This window comes from Pogoniulus pusillus, chromosome 12, assembly GCF_015220805.1.
Source record: "Pogoniulus pusillus isolate bPogPus1 chromosome 12, bPogPus1.pri, whole genome shotgun sequence".
NCBI lineage: Eukaryota > Metazoa > Chordata > Aves > Piciformes > Lybiidae > Pogoniulus > Pogoniulus pusillus.
The window spans coordinates 1,650,052-1,671,016 of record NC_087275.1 but is presented as its reverse complement, the minus strand read 5'-3'; the positions used below and the strand labels follow the sequence as shown (position 1 = coordinate 1,671,016).

At 51.4% G+C, this 20,965-nt stretch overlaps 1 protein-coding gene across 1 annotated transcript in view; it reads right to left on the bottom strand.

Moving 5' to 3' along the window:
* Positions 1 to 4,965: 4,965 nt before the first annotated feature.
* Positions 4,966 to 20,965, bottom strand: part of CD247 (CD247 molecule) — a 76,784-nt gene continuing 60,784 nt past the window's right edge. The window contains exons 3-9 of the mRNA XM_064152200.1: positions 17,005 to 17,111; positions 14,321 to 14,374; positions 12,658 to 12,741; positions 11,975 to 12,010; positions 10,955 to 11,011; positions 9,086 to 9,127; positions 4,966 to 5,978 (exon numbers count right to left, since the gene is read on the bottom strand). Of these exons, the coding sequence (XP_064008270.1) occupies positions 5,913 to 5,978; positions 9,086 to 9,127; positions 10,955 to 11,011; positions 11,975 to 12,010; positions 12,658 to 12,741; positions 14,321 to 14,374; positions 17,005 to 17,111 (446 nt within the window). The 3' untranslated portion in view covers positions 4,966 to 5,912. The remainder of the gene's footprint in view (positions 5,979 to 9,085; positions 9,128 to 10,954; positions 11,012 to 11,974; positions 12,011 to 12,657; positions 12,742 to 14,320; positions 14,375 to 17,004; positions 17,112 to 20,965) is intronic.

The following is a 20,965-nucleotide window of genomic DNA, read 5'->3' as shown; positions in this document are numbered from 1 at the left end:
AAAATCTGAGAAGGCTCTGGGAGGGGGGTAGCTGGGGAGCTTTGCAGGTGGGTTGAGGAGCTGAAGACTGGTGCAGGATTGGCTGCTCTGCTGGGTGCTTTAACCCTCTGGGGGCTGGGTGATGTTGATTAATACACGCTGAGGTGCACTTCTGAGCTTCCCCCTCCTCCCCCCCCCCCCCCATCACTGCTTGGAAGAGGCTGTCCTGATGTGAGAAATCCCTGAAAGAAGAAGCAGCTTTTCATTTCTCCTCCAGTTCCTTTTTTTCTAGATTGCTTTTGTTTTTGCAGCACCACTGTGCAACTATGCATTGTATTTCTCAACCTTTTATGCTAGGTAGATGCCTGTGACTTTTTAACTTTGGGGGGGGGATTGCAAATGGAGGAACTTTTTACATGGATCTTTTTAATCTCAGTTGATTGGGGGGTGTTTGGTTCTAGGGTCATACAAGCTCTATCCCAAAGCAAAATCCAAATGTTAATATTATTAGCCTGATGCAGATACCAAAGATAATTTCTTTCCTGCAGAACCTTAGACTTGTGTATTAAGTACGATTACCCAGCACTTGCATTAGTCTAACCTCAGTAATTCCAAAGCTTAGATGTATATTTTGGTATATTTCTGGGATATTAAAAAATTGTCGTTTAAATTCTTGTTTGTTTCAGTGTAATGCTCTTAAAGTCATAGCATGGAGATAACTGAACTTGTCCTATTCTTAGTAGTTTGAAATAATAGTATTTTTGTATGTTTTGGGTGTGTCTATGTATGTATTAACATAACAGTTTTCACTGCCTAGGTGTTCATAAATAAATGAAAAACAAAAAAAAACAACAACAACAACAACAAACAAACCCAAAACCAAACGAAACAACTAAGGGTTTTTAAGCTGTACATACTATTCCGAGAAGGAATTTTCACCAGACCGCCAATTTGGATTGCATTTTCACTGCGGGCCGCTCCCAACTGGGATTCTTTCTTTCTTTTTAAAGAGACAGCATGTTCTTTTATTTTTCCCCCACTGACCCGAGGTTCTTTCTCGGTGTAAAAGGGGCTTTCACTCCTCTGAAGGGAAGAGCAAAGAGGAAGTAGCTCAAATTCCATGAAAAACCAAACCACAACCAAAACACAGGGGTTTGAAAACCAACCCTTTGTGCAGATTGAGGCTCAAGCCCTGTCTTCTGAATCTGGCAATGGCTTCCAGAGAGAGGAGGATTTGGACCTGTCTGTAGCGTCTGGGCAGTCCCTTTCTGCTTTGTTTCTGTGACAGACAATTTTTCAGTCTGATGGTTTCACTGCTCTGTGCAGCTGCCTGCTTAACACTGGCTGGGAGGATTTGTTCTCTTGTCCCTCCTCATGTACTGCATTTATAGACTTCAGGTCAGCAGAACACTTGAAATCGAGGGCCATATGGGAGCACCCATACCCAGACACAACCCAAGCTTCTCTCAAGACTGAAATGTGAGAGTCCCACACATTTCAAGACCTTGCTGATCACACTAAGGGTGAGGAGGAAGGCAAAATGCTGTCTCTTTAAAGATGTGCTTTATTGTTATTATTATTATTTTCCCAGTGGTTGCCTACAGATAGCTGTAGGCATTGAGAGATTGTGTAGATTACAGTAAATCAGAATGAAAAGGTAGATTTTGTGTAGATGCATTTGTCTGCTGTAATTTTTTATATATATTAAACTTACTGTAATTGTACAGTTCATTTCTGTTGTAAACATCATTAAACCATTTTCCAGGTGTTTTAACATCTACTGACTTGTTTGTAGTCTTTTCAAACCCAGGAGAATCGTAGAGCATCAGGGGCTGGAAGGGACCTCAAAAGGTCATAGAATCAACCATGTTGGAAGAGACGGAGCTTAAAGGAAGACACTGATCTTAGAGGGTACATGCATACTGCACAAGGTGCAGCAGCTTAGCATCCCAGTGGAACAGATCTGTAGAACTGCCTGAGTTGTTACTGTTTCTTAGAATCATAGAATCAACAGGTTGGAAAAGACCTCCAAGCTCAGCCAGCCCAACCTAGCACCCAGCCCTGGCCAAGCAACCAGACCATGGCACTAAGTGCCCCAGCCAGGCTTGGCTTCAACACCTCCAGCCACGGCGACTCCACCACCTCCCTGGGCAGCCCATTCCAATGCCAATCACTCTCTCTGCCAGGAACTTCCTCCTAACATCCAGCATAGACCTCCCCTGGCACAACTTGAAACTCTGTCTCCTTGTTCTGTTGCTGCTTGCCTGGCAGAAGAGCCCAACCCCACCTGGCTACAGCCTTCCTTCAGGTAGCTGTAGACAGCAATGAGCTCTGCCCTGAGCCTCCTCTGCTGCAGGCTGCACACCCCCAGCTCCCTCAGCCTCTCCTCACAGGGCTCTGCTCCAGGCCCCTCCCCAGCCTTGCTGCCCTTCTCTGGACACCTTCCAGCACCTCAACATCTCTCTTGAATTGAGGAGCCCAGAACTGGACACAGCACTCCAGGGGTGGCCTGAGCAGTGCTGAGCACAGGGGCAAAAGAACTTCCCTTGTCCTGCTGCCCACACTGCTCCTGAGCCAGCCCAGGATGCCATTGGCTCTCCTGCCCACCTGGGCACACTGCTGCCTCAGCTTCAGCTACTCTCTACCAGCACCCCTAGCTCCCTTTCTCTCTGGTCCAGCCCCCCTGCCAGAGCAGGATCACCTAGAGCAGATCACACTGGAACACATCCAGACAGTTCTTTAGTATCTCCAGAGAGAGTGACCCCACAACCCCTCTGGGCAGCCTGTTCCAGTGCTCTGTCACCCTCACAGGTTAAAAATTCTCAGGTTCACAAAGAACCTCCTATGTGTCAGCTTCCACCCCTTGCCCCTTGTCCTGTCACTGGGCATGGCCGAGAAGGCCAGTTCAGCTACCCACCCCCCTGGTGCATCAAACTAGGCCAGAAGATTGTTCTTTCATGCTCTTGTCAAAATGCACTCTGCTTGAAGGTTTTGTTCTGAGCTCCTCTTCTAAAAGATCTAACAGCTTCAGTTATTTCCTGAGGGCAAAGAGAAGGCTCAGCTCACACCCACAGTGAGTATCCCTGAAAGGTTAGATGCTTTTGGAAGTTGAGCTCCATTCCTATATAAAGAACTTGGTAGTGGGTGAGGTTTTCCTTCAGAATTTCTTCCCTGCTGTTTAGTTGTTTTACAGCTGCCTAAACTTTTGACTGCTACATCTTGGTTAACAAACGAGAGCAACCTGCTTAGCATGATTTTGTAAAAAGCTATTTTCAGTACTCTTTGTTTTTTGCATCAGGAGCAGAAGTGATTTGCAGCTGACACCTCACTGTAGCTCCCAACAGCGCAGAGCTCCAGCCCAGTTCTCTTGTCACAGAAGAACAGAACGGGCTGGAGGAGACGCAATGCAAGAAGTCCTCGCTGCCGTGCGTAGGTGTCTCACCCCTTACAACAGGAGGTAGGATGTCTCAGCTCACAATCCTCTCTACTAGCTTAGTGCCTTCAAAATGTTCTGCAAAAGCTACAAGCACCTACTGCCATTACAGCTTCACTGCTTGTGCAGCTGGGCACAGCCTTGGCACTCACACTTGAGCCATTTCAGCAGGTTGTTCTGCTGCTAACCCAGTCCCTTAAGACGTGACAGTGCCCACAGCAGGAGCTGTTGTTCCTACCCTTTTGCTTTAGCTCTGCTCCCTCTGTTGGCACTGACTGGCTGAAGTAGCGAGCTCCTGACCTGGGTTAAAAGACCCTTTGTTTGTTGGGCTGATTTTCATAGAATGGTTTATGTTGGAAGGGACCTCAAAGTTCAGTCAGCTCCAATCTCCTGCCCTAGGCAGGGACACCTCCCACTAGAACAGGTCACTCAAGGCCTCATCCAACCTGGCCTTGAACACCTCCAGGGAGGCAGCAGCCACAACCTCCCTGGGCAACCTGTGCCAGTGTCTCACCACCCTCACTGCAAAGAACTTCTTCCTAACATCTAGTTCCAATCTCCCCTCTGCCAGTTTAAACCCATTCCTCCTCAACCAGACCTTGTCAATAGTCCCTCCCCAGCCCTCCTGGAGCCCCCTTCAGACACTGGAAGGCCACTCCAAGGGCTCCTCAAAGCCTTCTCTTCTCCAGGCTGCAGAGCCCCAACTCTCTCAGCCTGTCCTCAGAGCAGAGCTGGTGCAGCCCTCTCAGCATCTTGGTGGCCTCCTCTGCACTGGCTCCAACACTTCCATGTCCTGCTTGTGCTGGGGCCTCCAGAACTGCACCCAGGACTGCAGATGAGGTCTGAGGAGAGCAGAGCCAAGGGGCAGAATCCCCTACCTTGCCCTGCTGCCCACACTGCTCTTGCTGCAGCCCAGCACAGGGTTGTGTCTGGGCTGCACTCCCACTGCAGGCTCCTGTTGAGCTTTTCATCAGCCCAGACCTCCAGGTCTTGTTCCTCAGGGCTGCTCTCAGCCATTCCCCACCCAGCCTGGAGTTGTGCTTGGCATTGCACCCACCAAGGTGCAGGACCTTACCCTTGGCCTTGTTGAATGTCCTGAGGTTGGCCTGGGCACAGCTCTGCAGCCTGGCCAGCTCCCTCTGGATGGATCCCTGCCCTCTAGCAAGTCAACTATGCCACACAGCTTGGTGCCATCTGCAGACTTGCTGAGGGTGCACTGATTGCTCTGTCCATGTCACTGACAAAGATGTTCCATAGCACTGGTGCCAGCACTGACCCCTGAGGGACTGACTACTGTCCATGTTTACAGGTTTCAGATGTAGCAGGAGGTGATTGTCCCTTTTATACTTGGGCTTACAGCATTTTTCCAGCATCCCATTCCACCTCCCAGAGTGCATGTAGAAGCTCCTGTTGGAATACCTTCCTTCTCAGTTTACTTTGGAGATAACACTGCTGTGTGTTAACTGGCCCAGCTGGCCTGACTGTGACAGCTAAAGGAGCTTGTAGCAGTCCCACACGTGTTTGCTGCACGCACACACACATGCACAGAGACATCCTTGACACTCACTTTATTAGTTCACCAAACATGCATTACATGACTGAACCAGGATGCCTTTGGAACCATACCTGCACCACCCTTTAAAGGTAACCTGATGACAGTGTGGTAACTGCATTGCCATTGCCTTTTGTACAGTTTCTGCTGCCCAGAGGTGGAAAGTTTTGGTCTGTTCCTGCCATTACAAGGGTTGCTAATATAAGGGGTCAGACGTTTCAGCCAAACCCTTCAGCCAAATTGGTGCTGTGTTTTGCTTTTCCAGTGTTGCAGTCTTTATGAGAGACCATTCTCCCTGGTTTTGTTCGAATGGGGAGTATCTTCTTCAAGAAGTCTCATGCAGGTTACCTTATTTATCTCCAGGTGCTTGAGGAGTGGCACTGCTGCCGCCTGAGCCGCTTGCTTTGTAGCGTAAGGCTGGCTTTCAGCCTCCCTCCTCACTACAGGAACATCACATCACGTTTTGCAGTCAAAGAAAAAGACTTGTCCTCCACTAAAGCACTTCTTTAAAGGCAAAATGAAAGCAAACTGCTTAGCTGGCCTGTGTCAAATAGCGGGAAGATAAATACCACAGGAAGCAACCAGAACCCTATCTGTACAAGTTCTTTAGCTGCAATGAAGCCACCATTGCCTGTCAGGAGGGCAGGTGAGAGCTCTGAGCACAGCTGTGGCCTGGTCCCACGACACAGCTCTTACAAACACCAGCCCTGTGGTCGCTCTCACTGCAAACAACTTTACAATTATGTACATTTTCATAGCTAAGGCTCGCAGGTTCCTCACATGGCAGATGGGAGAGGGGATGAGCAAGTCCAGACATACTCCCTCTGTGCACCAACCGAAACAGGTTGTTGCACTGAGAAAATAACACTTGGTTTAGATGAAGAAGGCTTTCCCTCCTCCCCAAAGCAAGTGGGCCTCTCTCTTGCCCATCTCCTCTGTGACTCCCACTTAGCGAGGAGGCAAAGGCTGCATCTGAAGAGCATCGTAAGTGTCCTTGGTCGCTGCACTGAGTCCCTGGAAAAGAGAAGAGCAGGTGAGCTCTGAGTGTGAGTGCTTTGTTCTCCCTAGCTGACTGGTCAGGAGCAGGGTGGCATGGGCACACTAATGTCATTCTTTTTTTTTCCTCCTAGAGAGGTTTTTTACTCATGAGGAGTTCCTTAGTCTTTGCATAGTGTCGATAGCTACCAACTACCTACGGGCAAGCTGCATCCTGAGTAACAGCTGTGAATGTATGACCACAGCAGCTCATCCTAACCAGTTGCACAGACACTTGGGGTGCATTTTTATTTGCATGGTTTTGACTTTTAAGAGCTAACTGCTGCTGGAAAAAACTTTTCAAGCTAAATAAGCAGACATTAAATAATGAACTTTATTCTCTGGGCTCCTTTTTAATTTGGAAGGGAAGTCAGATGCAACTCTGGGTAAGCTGGCAGTGAGCTACGTGGGAAAGGACTCCCTCACTCTCTCCTGCAGTGCAGCAGGCCCTTCTCTGCTAGTAGGCTCTGGTGGTGGTAAGTCAACTCTAACAGGTGTTACAGGTTCCTGCTGTAGCTGTGGAACTCACAGCTCCCAGCCTGGCACAGAAGAAAGCGTGGCTGTCACAAGTCAGCCCAGCAGGCTGCCAGAGTGGGGTTAATTGGGACTTCCAAGACAAGGTGCCTGCTTGTAAAACTTGTAACTACCTTCCATTCCTCCCTATGAGTACTCAGTGGTGTCCTGAGTACGCTGATAAGGTCGTGCTTCTTATCAGCTGTGACTGTCTCAGCAGAGCAGGTTTTGAAGAAGGCACAATTAGCTACAAATCCTTTGGTTTCTTTCATAGACTGATTGACACAGCCCCTTGGGAGGCAGTCCCCAAAGTCCTAGGTCAGGAAGGCTGGACACTGCTCAAGAGGGAAGTCTTAAAGGCAGAGGAACAGGCTGCCCTCATGTGCTGAAGGACAAGTCGGCAGGACAAGGCCAGTCTGGCTGAATAGAGAAATGTGGTTGCTACTTAAGGAGAAAATTAAGTCTGTGGTCACTGGAAGAAGCAGCAAGGCACTTGGGAAGAATACAAGGTTGTCATGAGCTGCGCTGGGAGAAAACAGAACAAGGGGACACAGTCTCAAGCTGTGCCAGGGGAGGTCTAGGCTGGATGTTAGGAGGAAGTTGTTGGCAGAGAGAGTGATTGGCATTGGAATGGGCTGCCCAGGGAGGTGGTGGAGTGGCTGTAACTGGAGGTGTTGAAGCCAAGCCTGGCTGGGGCACTTAGCGCCATGGTCTGGTTGCTTGGCCAGGGCTGGGTGCTAGGTTGGGCTGGCTGAGCTTGGAGCTCTCTTCCAACCTGGTTGATTCTATTTGATTCAATTCTATTCCATTCCTTTCCATTCTATTCTATCATTTAAAACTAGAAAGGGCAAAGTTCAACTGGAAATTGATTTGACTTCAGCTGCTAAAGAGAACAGGAATTCCTTCTACAAATGTATTAGCAACGAAGTGGCTGGAAGAGGCCTTGAGCAACCTGTTCTAGCGGGAGGTGTGGAGGTGTCCCTGCCTATGGCGGGGGGTTGGAACTGACTGAGCTTTGAGGTGCCAATCTAAACCGGCCTATGAGTCTGTGAAAAGGAGCACTAAGGAGAGTCTCTGTCCTTTGTTGGGTCTGAGGGGAACATAATGGTCACGGATGAGGCTGCGCCTGGCTTGGGCAGGTGAACATTTTGCTGGTTAAAAAAGGGCTGTATGGCAGGGCCTGAGGAGTGGTGAGTGGAGTTAAATGCAGCCCGCACTGGTCACGAGCAGAGCTCTCAGGGCTCAGGTTCGGGGCCCAGCATGTGCTGCAGCAGAGAAACTTTGTTGTATGCACTTCATTTTTGTCAGTTTGGCATTCTGTGATTCTGAACTATGCCAGTGGCAGTCTACAGAAAGAAAAACACATTTTGAAACAATTGGGACTGGTAGCCCAAATAAGGCCTTGGTGGTGGACTCAGCCTCCATTTCGAGTGCAGCACTGACCTCACCCCAGTGCTCCCAGGGACTGGAGGTGCTGACCGCTCTCTGCTCTGCACACTGCAGGGGGATGGGCTGAGCCGCTGCTGCTAGCAGGTACCACAGCTCTTTGTCAACCTGCAGGCTTCCACTTAAACCATAAAATACCCAAAGACAGAGCTGTATGCATCATCTGCCACAGTCACAAGGCGCTTCTTCAAGATGCAGGACTGCAGGAATCACAGAAACATAGAATGGTTTATGTTGGAAGGGACCTCAAAGTTCAGTCAGCTCCAATCTCCTGCCCTAGGCAGGGACACCTCCCACTAGAACAGGTCACTCAAGGCCTCATCCAACCCTTGAACACCTCCAGGGAGGCAGCAGCCACAACCTCCCTGGGCAACCTGTGCCAGTGTCTCACCACCCTCACTGCAAAGAACTTCCTCCTAACATCTAGTTCCAATCTCCCCTCTGCCAGTTTAAACCCATTCCTCCTCAACCAGACCTTGTCAATAGTCCCTCCCCAGCCCTCCTGGAGCCCCCTTCAGATACTGCAAGGCCACTCCAAGGGCTCCTTGAAGCCTTCTCTTCTCCAGGCTGCACAGCCCCAACTCTCTCAGCCTGTCCTCACAGCAGAGCTGCTGCAGCCCTCTCAGCATCTTCGTGGCCTGTCCTCTGCACTGGCTCCAACACTTCCATGCCCTGCTTGTGCTGGGAGCTCCAGAACTGCACCCAGGACTGCAGGTGGGGTGTGAGGAGAGCAGAGCCAAGGGGCACAATCCCCTCCCTTGCCCTGTGCCCACACTGCTCTTGCTGCAGCCCAGCACAGGGTTGTGTCTGGGCTGCACTCCCACTGCAGGCTGCTGTTGAGCTTTTCATCAGCCCAGACCCCCAGGTCCTGTTCCTCAGGGCTGCTCTCAGCCGTTTGCCAAATGGTTCCTACCAGAGCAGCCAAACAGGTGCTCCTACCAGTTGCATTTGGATTGTGCAGCTGCTTTGTCGTGGAGCACAGCAGTGTGGTATTCACCCTCATTCTGAGTAACTGTCCTCAGAAAGGGGCTTTGAAGGCTCTGCTTCGTTGTGCACCGCTAAGAGTGCAGCAGTGACAGGCTACAACAAGCCCTGTGCACAGCTGAGCTGCTGGATGTGTTGCCTACCTGGTAGACACCTTCGTTGCCTTTGCCTCGCCGCCGCTGCTGCTTTGAGAAAGAAGAACACCATGGGTTAGTGGGTGCCTTCCTGACTTGGGAAAGGAAAGAAACTCCTGACTTGCCCCATCTTGTACTGAGGGTCAGCAGCTCTGCTTGGCCTGGACATCCCCTGCATGGGAAGTGTCTGCTGAGCCTGGGGCAGCCCAGACATGCTGCAAGGGCCACGAAGGAGAAAACAGCAAGGGTTGGAAATAAAAGGAAATTATTTTGGCTTGCTGACATATTTTCCTGTCCTGCTGTTATAATGCTGCTATTTCTTTGATTTACTGCACCTATACAGATTTGGCAGTGCTCCCATAGACACCAATTGCTTTATGAGCTGAAGCACACCTGGAAGAAATGGGGCTGTATTTTTTTGAGTTGCTGCAATGCCAGCTGCTATCTGAGGGACTCTACTCTCTATTGAACAGCCATGGACAAGTAAATAAATTCTCAGGCACACAGACTGTAAGCTCTCTAGGCAGACAGGGCAGCCTGAGGACAGAGTTGTGCAGGCTTCAGTAAAATAGGTCGTGGGACTGTCACGGTACAAGTGGAGCACAGGAACAAGGTCACTCAGACCAGCCAGGTACAACGAAAAACCCACTTGCTGCTGCGTTTACAGAGGTGTGAAGAGCTTCCAGGCACAGCAGCCACGTTGTGAATGAGAGTGTGATGTTCAGGGACAGGAGAGCTTACAGAGGTTGGTACACCAAGCCCAGAGCTTGTCACAGCCACGCTGCTGCAGCAAAGCACTGGCTGCGCCACAAACACGTGGCAAGGAATCGTGCCTGCCCCAATTAGAATCACAGCAGCCTGTTAAATGATCAGATACATAGAACAAGGCAAGGGTTTGGTGTTCCTGTCGTGTGTCCCCCACCCCCCACCCCGTACCAGAAACCCTCGCAGAAGCACAGAGTGCCTTTCTAAACCCACAGCCTGTAAGCTGAGCTTGGCGCCGGCAGAGGGGCGCTAGAACAAACAGGGGCCGGGGCTGGATGTCGCCCCTCAGCACTGAGCCTGCTGTGAAGTGCCCGTTTGTCCGCGGTTCAGAGGCAAGGGAAGCCCACACACACCCCGCGCTGACAGCAGAGACCCTGTGCAGGTCACGGCAGTTCCTCATTTCGCCACAAGCGCTGCGCTCAGATGGTTCGTTCTCAGCAGAGGTTCCCTCCCCCAGCAGTTTGTGCAGAGCCGAAGCTACCCGTTCGCTGCTAGCGTGAGACATAACCGATGTGCTCCTTCCGAGGGAGCCGAGTGAAGGCGGAGGAGGAAGCGCAATGCCGCCCCGAGACTGCCCAAAGAGGAGCTCGCAGAGGCTCGCTCCTGCCTGCCTATCAAGAGTGCTGCAGAGGGGAAACTCTGAACCTCCACCTCTGAATTCCTCTGCAGGAACATGCAAGAGCTGCTGAGACACAGAAACCAGGCATCTCCTTCAGCTATCCCTCACCTGTGTTATACCCTCTGCTTCCTCAGCTGCGGCAGCTGACAGATTTTTTTCTCTCCAAAAGCTTTTCCCTTGACATCATTCAGTGCACCCCGGGGAACTGCTGGTGTATGTAGGTAGCTGCTGTTACTAATACCGGTGGGACAAAGCTCACATCCTCTTTCCTGGCTGCTGTAATGCCATAGCTACACGGCTGGCTTACTGGTGCTCCGACCACGGTGGTTACTACAGGGAACAGGTAGCTGCTCTCAGCTGTGCCTGTAAGGGCTCTGCAACGTGGGGGCTTCCTCGTGCAAGGCAGCCACGCACAGCTGGGGCTCTGCTGGAAGGGAATAGCAATGCAGAGTTGTTCCTCCTGAGCTTTTAGTGGGAAGAACGGCAGGACTCACCTCCCCCTTCATTCCGATCTCACTGTAGGCCTCACCCATCTTGTCCTTCTGCAGGGACTGCAGGCACAAAGGGGGAAAGAGTCAGCATGTTACCAGAAAAGCCAAGCCAGCCCCCGGGTTACTGCCCCCCAGGCCTGGGGCTGCCCTGCCTCCAAAGCTTCAATGTATTCCAGAGCAGAGGGATAGTGGTGAGAGCTGACTGACTGCGGCTACACATGATCAGTTCTGCTTAGCACATCAGCACCACCCCAGCCCCAAACACAAACAGAATTCTGCCCTCAGCCAAGTCATTTATCTAGACTGCCACCACATACTACAATCTTTTCCAAAGGAAAGATTTAAACAGTATTTGTCCAGGAGGTGAACTCGAACATGCAGCTCAGGCCCAATGAAAAGAGAAGCCTAATGCCAGAGAGTGAAGGTTAAGAGAGAGGAGCTCTTTCTTCCTCCATTGGGCAAAACAGCTTCCAAATGCTTATAACCAGCTGTGATCAGATCATCTTATTCAATAACAATGAACACCAGTCTTGGAAACAAGCTCATTTCTCAGCAAGCACTGAACAACCAGAAAGACCTGAGACATGGGCACTAACATTCATATATCTATCATTTGGAGCACAGACCAAGGCATTTAGCCAGAGTGAAATCAGTAAATCAAGTAGTTGTGCTTAGATGCACTGGCATGCACTGGCATTTGGCTTTTGCCAGAGAGGCTGGAGAGAGGCACATAACATCAGTCACATGGGACAAAGGGCTGTGTTACTGATGCCTAACACAAAGGCATCAGCAGGCATTTTCATCCAAATTCTTTTCCCCATCTGCCCAGGCAGTCAGTGCTTTTCTCCTGCCTTGGAGGAGAGAGTGGAAATTTTCTAACCCAAAAGGGGAGATGTAAAAGGAAATAGAAGCATTTGAAATTTGAACCAGAGCTGAAATTGGATAGGGTGAAAAGAAGACTCTGTGAAATAGAAACTCCTCTTTGAAACCATCTCTTCTCGTTGTCCTGCTCTTTCTACTCACAGTGTAGAGAGTGTCCTGTGGGTTCTTTCTTCTCTGCTGTAAAACAAAAGAAGAAAGTTGCCAACACGTTACAGTACCAGCACCCTCCCCTCCACCTTCTATGTGTCTGTACACTGGCTCTAAGGCACAGCTGCAGCCCTATGGGCATGCCATGCCCGTTACAGTCCATCCCACCTCCAGCCACAAGGCTTCCTTAGAACTACTAAAACGTAGCTCTTCACTACTCCTTCCCTACAGCTGCCACCCACAGGCAAGCCCTACATGCTGATGCAGAAGGGTTCCACTCCCTTCTCCTTTAAATCTCTGTGGCCTCTGCTGCAGAAACAGTTCTTCTGTCAACTGCTTTACTCTTTTGGCACTTGTTTGGTGGCATCACATGCAGGGAGCTCTCATGAAACACCCACTTCTGCCTTGCCTGTTCCACATCCGCCCCACGGCTGGGTGTCACTTCCTATTCTAGGCAGCTGCAAGCCCTCCGCAAACCGACGGCTGGAGATGCAGGGGGCAAAAATCAAAGGGGAGGGGGAAAGCTTACTCTTGCCCTTTCTACACAGGCTTTTGCCCTTCCCTCTCCACGAAGGCACTGGTGCTCAGCAAATGCTGGATGACTGCCTGCAGGTCATTACGGCAGAAAGGAAAGAGAACAAAAGAAAAAGAGAGAGGGGTGTGTGTGTAGGAGCTACCTGGTGTCTGCCACCGAGCTCAGGGTCTGCACCTCGCTTGGCCCCCAGGACGTCGTACTCATCTCTGTGGCCACGAGACAGTTTCTGAAACAAGAAAGCAAGGAGCAGTGATGTATGTTACCACCATCAGAAGGTAGATCTTGGCTTACCAGAGAAAAAGAAAGGGAATTCAGCCTGGTATCCAACTTCATGAGCACTGTAACTGAGCTAGAAGTAATTTTTCCCCCCTTAATGTAACCATCAACAAAAATATCTATGACTAAGCCATGGAAATGACAGAGTGGGCTGTGCAGCACAAACCTGCAAGCCACTGCACCTTAACTAGAAGTTAATTGAAAATGAGAGAGTGTGAGGAGGAAGAACCCTGACCTTCATGACCTTTATGCTTTCTCACTAAGAAGGGCCAAGAGCTTAATTTTTTTTTCTTGTAGAGCAGCTCATCGAAATTTCCACCAGAAATTTTATGCTTAACATGTTTCTTACTTGGGAAAGGCTATGTTGGAAGAGGTCAGGTAAGACAGAATGCTGATGAAAAGGTGACACTTAATGTATTGGTGTTTACACAGCTAAGCAGTAGAACTCACCACAGGATGTGGCTATGGTCAAAAGCATGAGAGAAAAAGAATTAAAACCTAAAGACAAGCAAGACAGCAAAAATAGCTAGGTTCAGTGCTGCCATGAGTGAGCAATTGAGCTAGAAAGGACAGGCAGGATCTTGTTTCTGCCCTCTTTCACTGCCTAAAGATGCCAGCTGCAAACACGCAGATGAGGTGCACCTCTGGCGGCTGCAGAGTGACAGGAGAGCTCAGGGACGGAGCTGTGATGACTCAGGCTTCACACACTTGGTGCTAGAGGAGCTACAGTTGCCCAGTCAGCAATGCAGCACTTCTGGGCATTTGCCCTTTCCACAGCCCACATCAAAGAAACATCAGCAGCACCAGGAGTGGCATGCCTGTGAGCTGCCCAAGGACTGTCAAGAGCTGCAACCCAACTGCAGAGGGCTAGGCAAGAGCTTGGCTGTACACATTGCATAGAACCGCCTGGCAGCTGCACACACACAGAGCTCTCACAGGGGTGTAACAGTGCAGCACAATGAGCACTGATGCTAGAATGGGTTGAGTTCCTGCTACACCTTCAGCTCAGGGGATCCAAGCAGGAACCTACAGCCCATATATTTATCTAGCATCCATACAGAGAGGAGGCAACAGATGCAGCCCTTCTCAGGTTTTATCACAGAATCATAGAATGGTTTATGTTGGAAGGGACCTCAAAGCTCGCCAGTGCCAACCACCTGCCAAAGACAGGGACACCTCCCACTAGAACAGGTCATTCAAGGCCTCATCCAACCTGGTCCTGAATACCTCCAGGGAGGTGCCAAAGATCACATTGGGTGCTTCCGTGCTCCACAACCTCCCTGGGCAACCTGTGCCAGTGTCTCATCACCCTCACTGCAAAGAACCCTTTCCTAACATCCAGTTTGAATCTCCCCTCTGCCTGTTTGAACCCATTACCCCTTGTCCTGTCATTACAAGACCTCTTTCCTCTTTACAACTGCTGTGTTCCACACTTGGATACAGCTGGGTCATCCAAAGGTTTTTTTCTGATCCACAGGCAATTCACTAGTTATAAATGCCCAGAGAGATGAAAACCAGTGGTTACTTACATTGTACACATCATCCTGGCCTGGTTGTAGCAGGGGTTCAGAGGCCTGGCTAAGCTGGAAGAAAAACCACACTGTGAGAGAGTGACAGTGGCTCCGTTCAGTCCTTTTGTTCCCTCTCATCTGCAAGTTATTCTCACCAGGAACAGAGCAACCCACAAGCAGACAACCTGTGGCACCAGCAGGGGCTGCAAGCAATACAAGTCCCTGCTGCACTGGCACATGTTGGGCTGCTCTTAGCAGCCAGGTCATTTTACTTGCACATAACACCAGTCCACTACTACTCAAGGCATCTGTGGCAGGGTGTGTGTATGTGTTTCTGCCCCCACTGCTTTTGTGTTCCTACTCTGTGCATATCATAAGTCTGTGCTATATTCAAGTAGCTTCATCAGGCTACAAAGTGATAACTGCAGCCTTTGCTAAGCAGAACTGGCTGTGTGGGGCTGCTAATGACCAAAAACCCTCCCCAAGACCCCAGCCCTCGAGCAAACCTACTGCCTGCAGAGTTCCTGGGTGTCCTTAGCTTCAGAGGGTGTGGGAGGACTGCTGTGCCCCTTGGCACCTGGCTTGCAGGGCTGTGCTAAGTTGGCACGAGTGGCAGCTGGTGAGAAGACGAAGGATTGCCCTCCTGTAGCTGCTCTTTGGCTCTGTTCCTCACAATATTTATGAGCAGCCAATTGCTGAGCCAAACTTCCAAGTAAAAAGGGATGGCTTCATGTCAATGCCAGCACCTACCTTGTGTTCCAGTCTTTTCCAGAAGTACCAAACTACATTCTGCACTGCTTTAGCATTCTTGAGCTATCAGCACATGTTAATTTCTTTGTTAAAAGTAGTTTTCTAGTTAGGGTTGCATTTAGGCATAGGATAAACTTGAGTAGTTAGAAATCACGTCTGTAGTAATTATGAGTTACCTACTCCACTCCTTTCCCATGAAAGCACCATTACCATCTCTGAACCTGAGCTGGAACTTCCCAAGCATCAAACCCATGCTTTTTGCAACCGACCCAAAACCTTGGCATGCCCTGGCCGCATGCTCCGCCCTGAAAAAGCTCACCCCAGAGAGGAGGCTGCTTGGCTTGAGAAAAGCCTCCACAGACCATTTCTCTGAGCAGGACACAGAGTGGAGCTGTGGCACAGCTTGGAAGATATATAAAAAAGTCCTAGGTTTGGGACAAGGCGAAGACCCCTCAGAAAGTGCCCCACCAGCTGCTCTGGTGGCGTTTCAGCCGCCATGCCTCTGTTGGTTTCCTGACCAGGGGCAGGGCTTCCCCGGGCCCTCTGCCCGCCTTGCTGCAGCTGAGCGCCGTACACGCTGGCCCCCAGGGGCAGCCACGGCAGGACAGGGAGCGCTGCCAGAGCCAGCGCTGAGGGACACTGCCTCCGAGCACAAGCCAGTCCCGGCTCCAGCGCTGCCCCTGCGGCAAGCCCCAGGAGCAGGATCCGCACTGGTTCTGCCGCTGCAGCACCGCGCTTCAAGTGCATTGCGAGCGAGGGACAAAGAGCAGCGACCCGCGCCGGGTCCACGCTGCTCATTGCATGCTTTGCCAAGCTCTCCTGAGCTGTCCTGCTCTCGCCCCACACCAGGTGAAGTAACAGCTGCTGCCCTCTGCCACAGCGGCTTGTCCCTCTAGCAGCCTCAAGAAGACCTGAAGCCCGAGAGCAGAACCTTCACCTGCGGTCAGGGTTCGCACTGACAACAAAAAGGGATTCTCCTTCACTGAGCTCTGCTCATTTCCTGCAAACTTCACTCTCCCCCTTTGGGCTCTGCACTGCCTTTGCAGTAGTCCTGAGGGAAAATCGCACTGCAGAGCCGGTGGGGCACGAGTGACAGCATCTGGCCAGGACTCCTACTGCTGACCTCAGCCACAACCTGCCGAAAGAGAAAGCCAAGCACAACGAGCCTCTGCTTCTGGGGGGCAGGCTGAGGCAGATGTGCAAAGAGCAGGCGCGACACCTTTGCACCTGCTGAGGTGCTAAAAGCACCACCTGCCTGGCAGTGCTGTGCCAGGGAGAGACAGACAGCTCCTCTCCTATGATCAGTAGAGCGCTCAGAACATGTAGATGACTGGAAATGCACACGGCTCTAGCACATTGCATCATTGTCTTCCATGAAAGTGCACTGAAGGCCACTAAAGCGAGTCCCTAGATGCTGAACCACTGCTGGCCAGTGGCGACAGTCCATTAAGTTGTGTCCATTCTGTCTCCCTGACTCCTCTGCTGTGGTGGTTGGGGTTGTATAATTTCTACCATGGCACTTGTACTATCACAGACATTTGACTTTGTGAAACATTTTAATACTCCTTTTGTCAGCCTGGCTTTTATCCAGAGCTTTCTGTGTATCCCCTAGACTCTTTTCAATGAAAGCATAGCAGAAGAAACCACATTGCTGTCAATCAGCCATTTCCCACCTATTATAGCTGGAGTTCCTGACTGCATCCATAACCATCAAAGCATTCTCCTATACTCTCTTCCCCTCCATTTGTGAGCCCTCACTGAGAAATCCTCCAAACAGCTCAGAATGGCCCTGAAAAGGCTAAAACTTTAAGGAAGAATAAAAACCCCAAAAGGTCTAATTCTAAGAGACATAAGAGCCATGTTTCCTGTCCATTCCCACGTCCCAGGCAAGCCAAACTTGCGCACCACTTGTTCCACCAAAGCCAGATGCATGCATGTTTTGGCAGACTGACCTTTGCTTTCACAAACAGGGCTGTAATGACGACTGCGTAAATGAAGAGGAATCCATCCAGTATATAGCAGAGTCTCGGGTCCGTCAGGCCAAGAACTGGCACAGCACCTGTACAGAAACACCAGGCACATCAACAAACGAGGCTGGGGCACGGGGTGCTTGGTGCCACAAACGTGGCATGGTGCTCCATCAAAAAATGCCTGGTATACAGGCAAGTCTGTTATCTGCAGTGGAGGTGGAAAGCTGAATAGCAATCATGGGATTCATTAGTTCAGAAGGGACCACTGCAGGTCCAACTCTCTCCCTAAACAGTGTCGTTTAGACCTGGCTGTCCACGACATCAGACAGTTGAGTTAGGTTATCTCCAAGGCTGCAAGTGTTTGCAGCTTTCCCCAGCTGACACAGGACATTTTACCTGCAGTTTCCACCCGCAGAGTCCGAGCCCTGCTCCCCACAGCTCGCAGGTGGGAGTCAGGGAGCAGGCAGTGGATCTGCAGGGAGACAAGAAGGATTGCTAGCACTGCAGGTGCTGCAAGAAAGCCTCACATAGAGCATGTGTTGTCTGGGAAAGCCCAGCAGCATCTCCTGCATGGATTAATCACTGTGCCTGGTAAAGGATTCTTTCATCAGACTGGCATGGGCTGAGGAAATGTGTCCATTTGGACAGAAGTTTAGGGAAGGGGTTGCCAGGACGAACTCGTGTGCTGACTGTAAAGACTGCCAGCACCACAGCTGGCTGGAGTTTCAGGCTGAAATCATTATCCAAAAAAGGAATTTGAAGGTGCACCACTCGTGCCCCACGTTATCTAGCATAGCTGTAAAACTGCAGGGTCTTCTCTCTGAGGGTACTCCTGGGCTCCCAGTTTGGGCACTTTGGAGAACATTAGCCATGAGAAGGGAACTATGGGCAGAAGAGGCAGACTTTTAACTTCACATCTTAGAGAAGACTGAGAGGAGATCTGATCAATGCATACAAATATCTGAGAGGTGGGTGCCAAGTGGCTGGGGCCAATCTCTTTTTGCTGGTCAGCAGCAATAAGACAAGGAGCAATGGCTATAGATTGGAGCATAGAAGGTTCCACCTCAACATGAGGAGAAACTTCTTTACTGTGAGGGTGGCAGAGCACTGGAACAGGCTGCCCAGAGAGGCTGAGGAGTCTCCTTCACTGAACACTTTCAAAACCTACCTGGATATGTTCCTGAGCAAACTACCCAAGGGGATCCTGCTTGGCAGGGAGGTTGGACTTGATGGTCTCTGGAGGTCCCTCCCAGCCTCTAAAGTTCAGTGACTCTGTGACAACTGTGAGATACCCATGTGAGATACCCCGTTGTGCTGCTGTGTTGAGGGGGAGGTCTTAAACCTGGACCCCCTGCACAGGAAACTCAGCTGGCTGCTGCTTCTTAGATGGGATCATCCCCAGGAGATCTTTATTTTTATTTGAATTCAATAGAAGTGCTAAAATTAGCCTGAGGGAGAAAAACCTACTACTACCCTGAGAGCTCAACCAAGCTGTTACTCAGAAGATGTCATTCGTATCCTAGTCAACACTCCTTGTGTTTATACTCTGACCGCTTGAAGCTGGGCACAGCTGGTTTTAAGCAGCTCAGGCTGATGAAAGTGCTTCTGTATCAGTCCATGAAGATGGCATCACTTCACACAGGTAGATTTTAAAAGTTTTAAAAAATCAAAGCCATTCATAGAACCATAGAATCAAGCAGGTTTGAAGAGAGCTCCAAGCTCAGCCAGCCCAACCTAGCACCCAGCCCTGGCCAATCAACCAGACCATGGCACTAAGTGCCCCAGCCAGGCTTGGCTTCAATGTAGTGCTTCAAGGTACTGAGTTGCTACAGCGACAGCAGAAACCATTCTGCAAGCTGCCCCATCTGCCAAGCTAAACATTTCATCAGAAGGAAGCTGCAGACCACATTCAGGCACTATGCACTCACTACCAGGGGGAAGTCTCCTTCACAGAAACAAAGTTAGGGATGGTATCAGGCCCATACCAGTAACAGTGTGGGCAGCAGGACAAGGGAGGTTCTTCTTCCCCAGTACTCAGCACTGCTCAGGCCACACCTTGAGTGCTGTGTCCAGTTCTGGGCTCCTCAATTCAAGAGAGATGTTGAGGTGCTGCAATGTGTCCAGAGAAGGGCAATGAAGCTGGGGAGGGGCCTGGAGCATAAACCCTATGAGGAGAGGCTGAGGGAGCTGGGGGTGTTTAGCCTGGAGGAGAGGAGGCTCAGGGGTGATGTTATTGCTGTATACAGCTACCTGAAAGGACATTGTAGCCAGGTGGGGGGTGGCCTCTTCTCCCAGGCAACCAGCAATAGAACAAGGGGACACAGTCTCAAGTTGTGCCAGGGGAGGTCTAGGCTGGATGTCAGGAGGAAGTTGTTAGCAGAGAGAGTGATTGGCATTGGAATGGGCTGCCCAGGGAGGTGGTGGAGGCACCGTCCCTGGAGGTCTTCAAGAAAAGACTGGATGAGGCACTTAGTGCCATGGTCTGGTTGACTGGATAGGGCTGGGTGCTAGGTTGGACTGGATGATCTTGGAGGTCTCTTCCAACCTGGTTGATTCTATGATTCTATGAAGAGAGCTGCTGAGGTGCTGGAAGGTGTCCAGAGAAGGGCAGCAAGGCTGGGGAGGGGCCTGGAGCAGAGCCCTGTGAGGAGAGGCTGAGGGAGCTGGGGGTGTGCAGCCTGCAGCAGAGGAGGCTCAGGGCAGAGCTCATTGCTGTCTGCAACTACCTGAAGGGAAGCTGTAGCCAGGTGGGGTTGGGCTCTTCTGCCAGGCAAGCAGCAACAGAACAAGGGGACACAGCCTCAAGTTGTGCCAGGGGAGGTCTAGGCTGGATGTTAGGAGGAAGTTGTTGTCAGAGAGAGTGATTGGCATTGGAATGGGCTGCCCAGGGAGGTGGTGGAGTCACCGTGGCTGGAGGTGCTGAAGCCAAGCCTGGCTGGGGCACTTAGTGCCATGGTCTGGTTGATTGGCCAGGGCTGGGTGCTGGGTTGGGCTGGGGGAGCTTGGAGCTCTCTTCCAACCTGGCTGATTCTATGATTCTGTGCTGGCACACCTTCCTCTACCTGCTCCACGGCAGCCCCGAGCAGGGGTTGCAAAACCCTGCTGGGGCTCTTTGACTTCTTAAACAGGGGACAAAAAATCTACAGGAATAAATGTAAGAAAAAAGGCAACTCACACCAGCCGCTCCCGACAAGCGAGTGGGAAAAGCCACCCCCTAGCAACAGAGCATCAGTAAGCAAAGGAGAGGAAGCCTGGGGGCCGGCGAGGGAGGCTCGCTGCGGACGCTGGCTCGGCAGCGCTGTGCCGCAGCCCACCCTGGGCGCCCAGCTGCAGGCAGCAGCTTCAGCTCCCCGGCTCAGGCCCAGCACCGGATCTGCTGCACATGCCTGTGGGCTGATCCCCACACTCCTGTTGTCTGCTGCCTGCCTGTGCCACCAGCCACCCCCCTGCTCCAGGCACAGAGCTCCTGGGCATTCCGAGCACCTACAGCAGAGCCACCCAGCCTGCTCAAGCAAACCAGCGCCATTGGCAGCTCCTGCGCTCCAAGGGGCCAGGGCCCTGCCCCGCAGGGCTGGGGGGGTCCTCTGCTGGCTCCTGCGCTCCAAGGGGCCAGGGCCCTGCCCCGCAGGGCTGGGGGGGTCCTCTGCTGGCTCCTGAGCTCCAAGGGGCCAGGGCCCTGCGCCACAGGGCTGGGGGGGTCCTCTGCTGGCTCCTGCGCTCCAAGGGGCCAGGGCCCTGCCCCGCAGGGCTGGGGGGCTCCTCTGCTGGCTCGCTGTAACGCAGCGCAGGGCTGCAGTGAATGGCTGAAATGCAGCCTGGACCCTCAAATGCCAGTGCATTTCTTTCTGACAGGACCGTCCCGCTCCAGAATGTTTGGGGTGTGTCTGGGTTGAGTTAGCCCCTGGTTCCTGGTGGCAGTTTTAGACAGACAGAGCATAAGGGC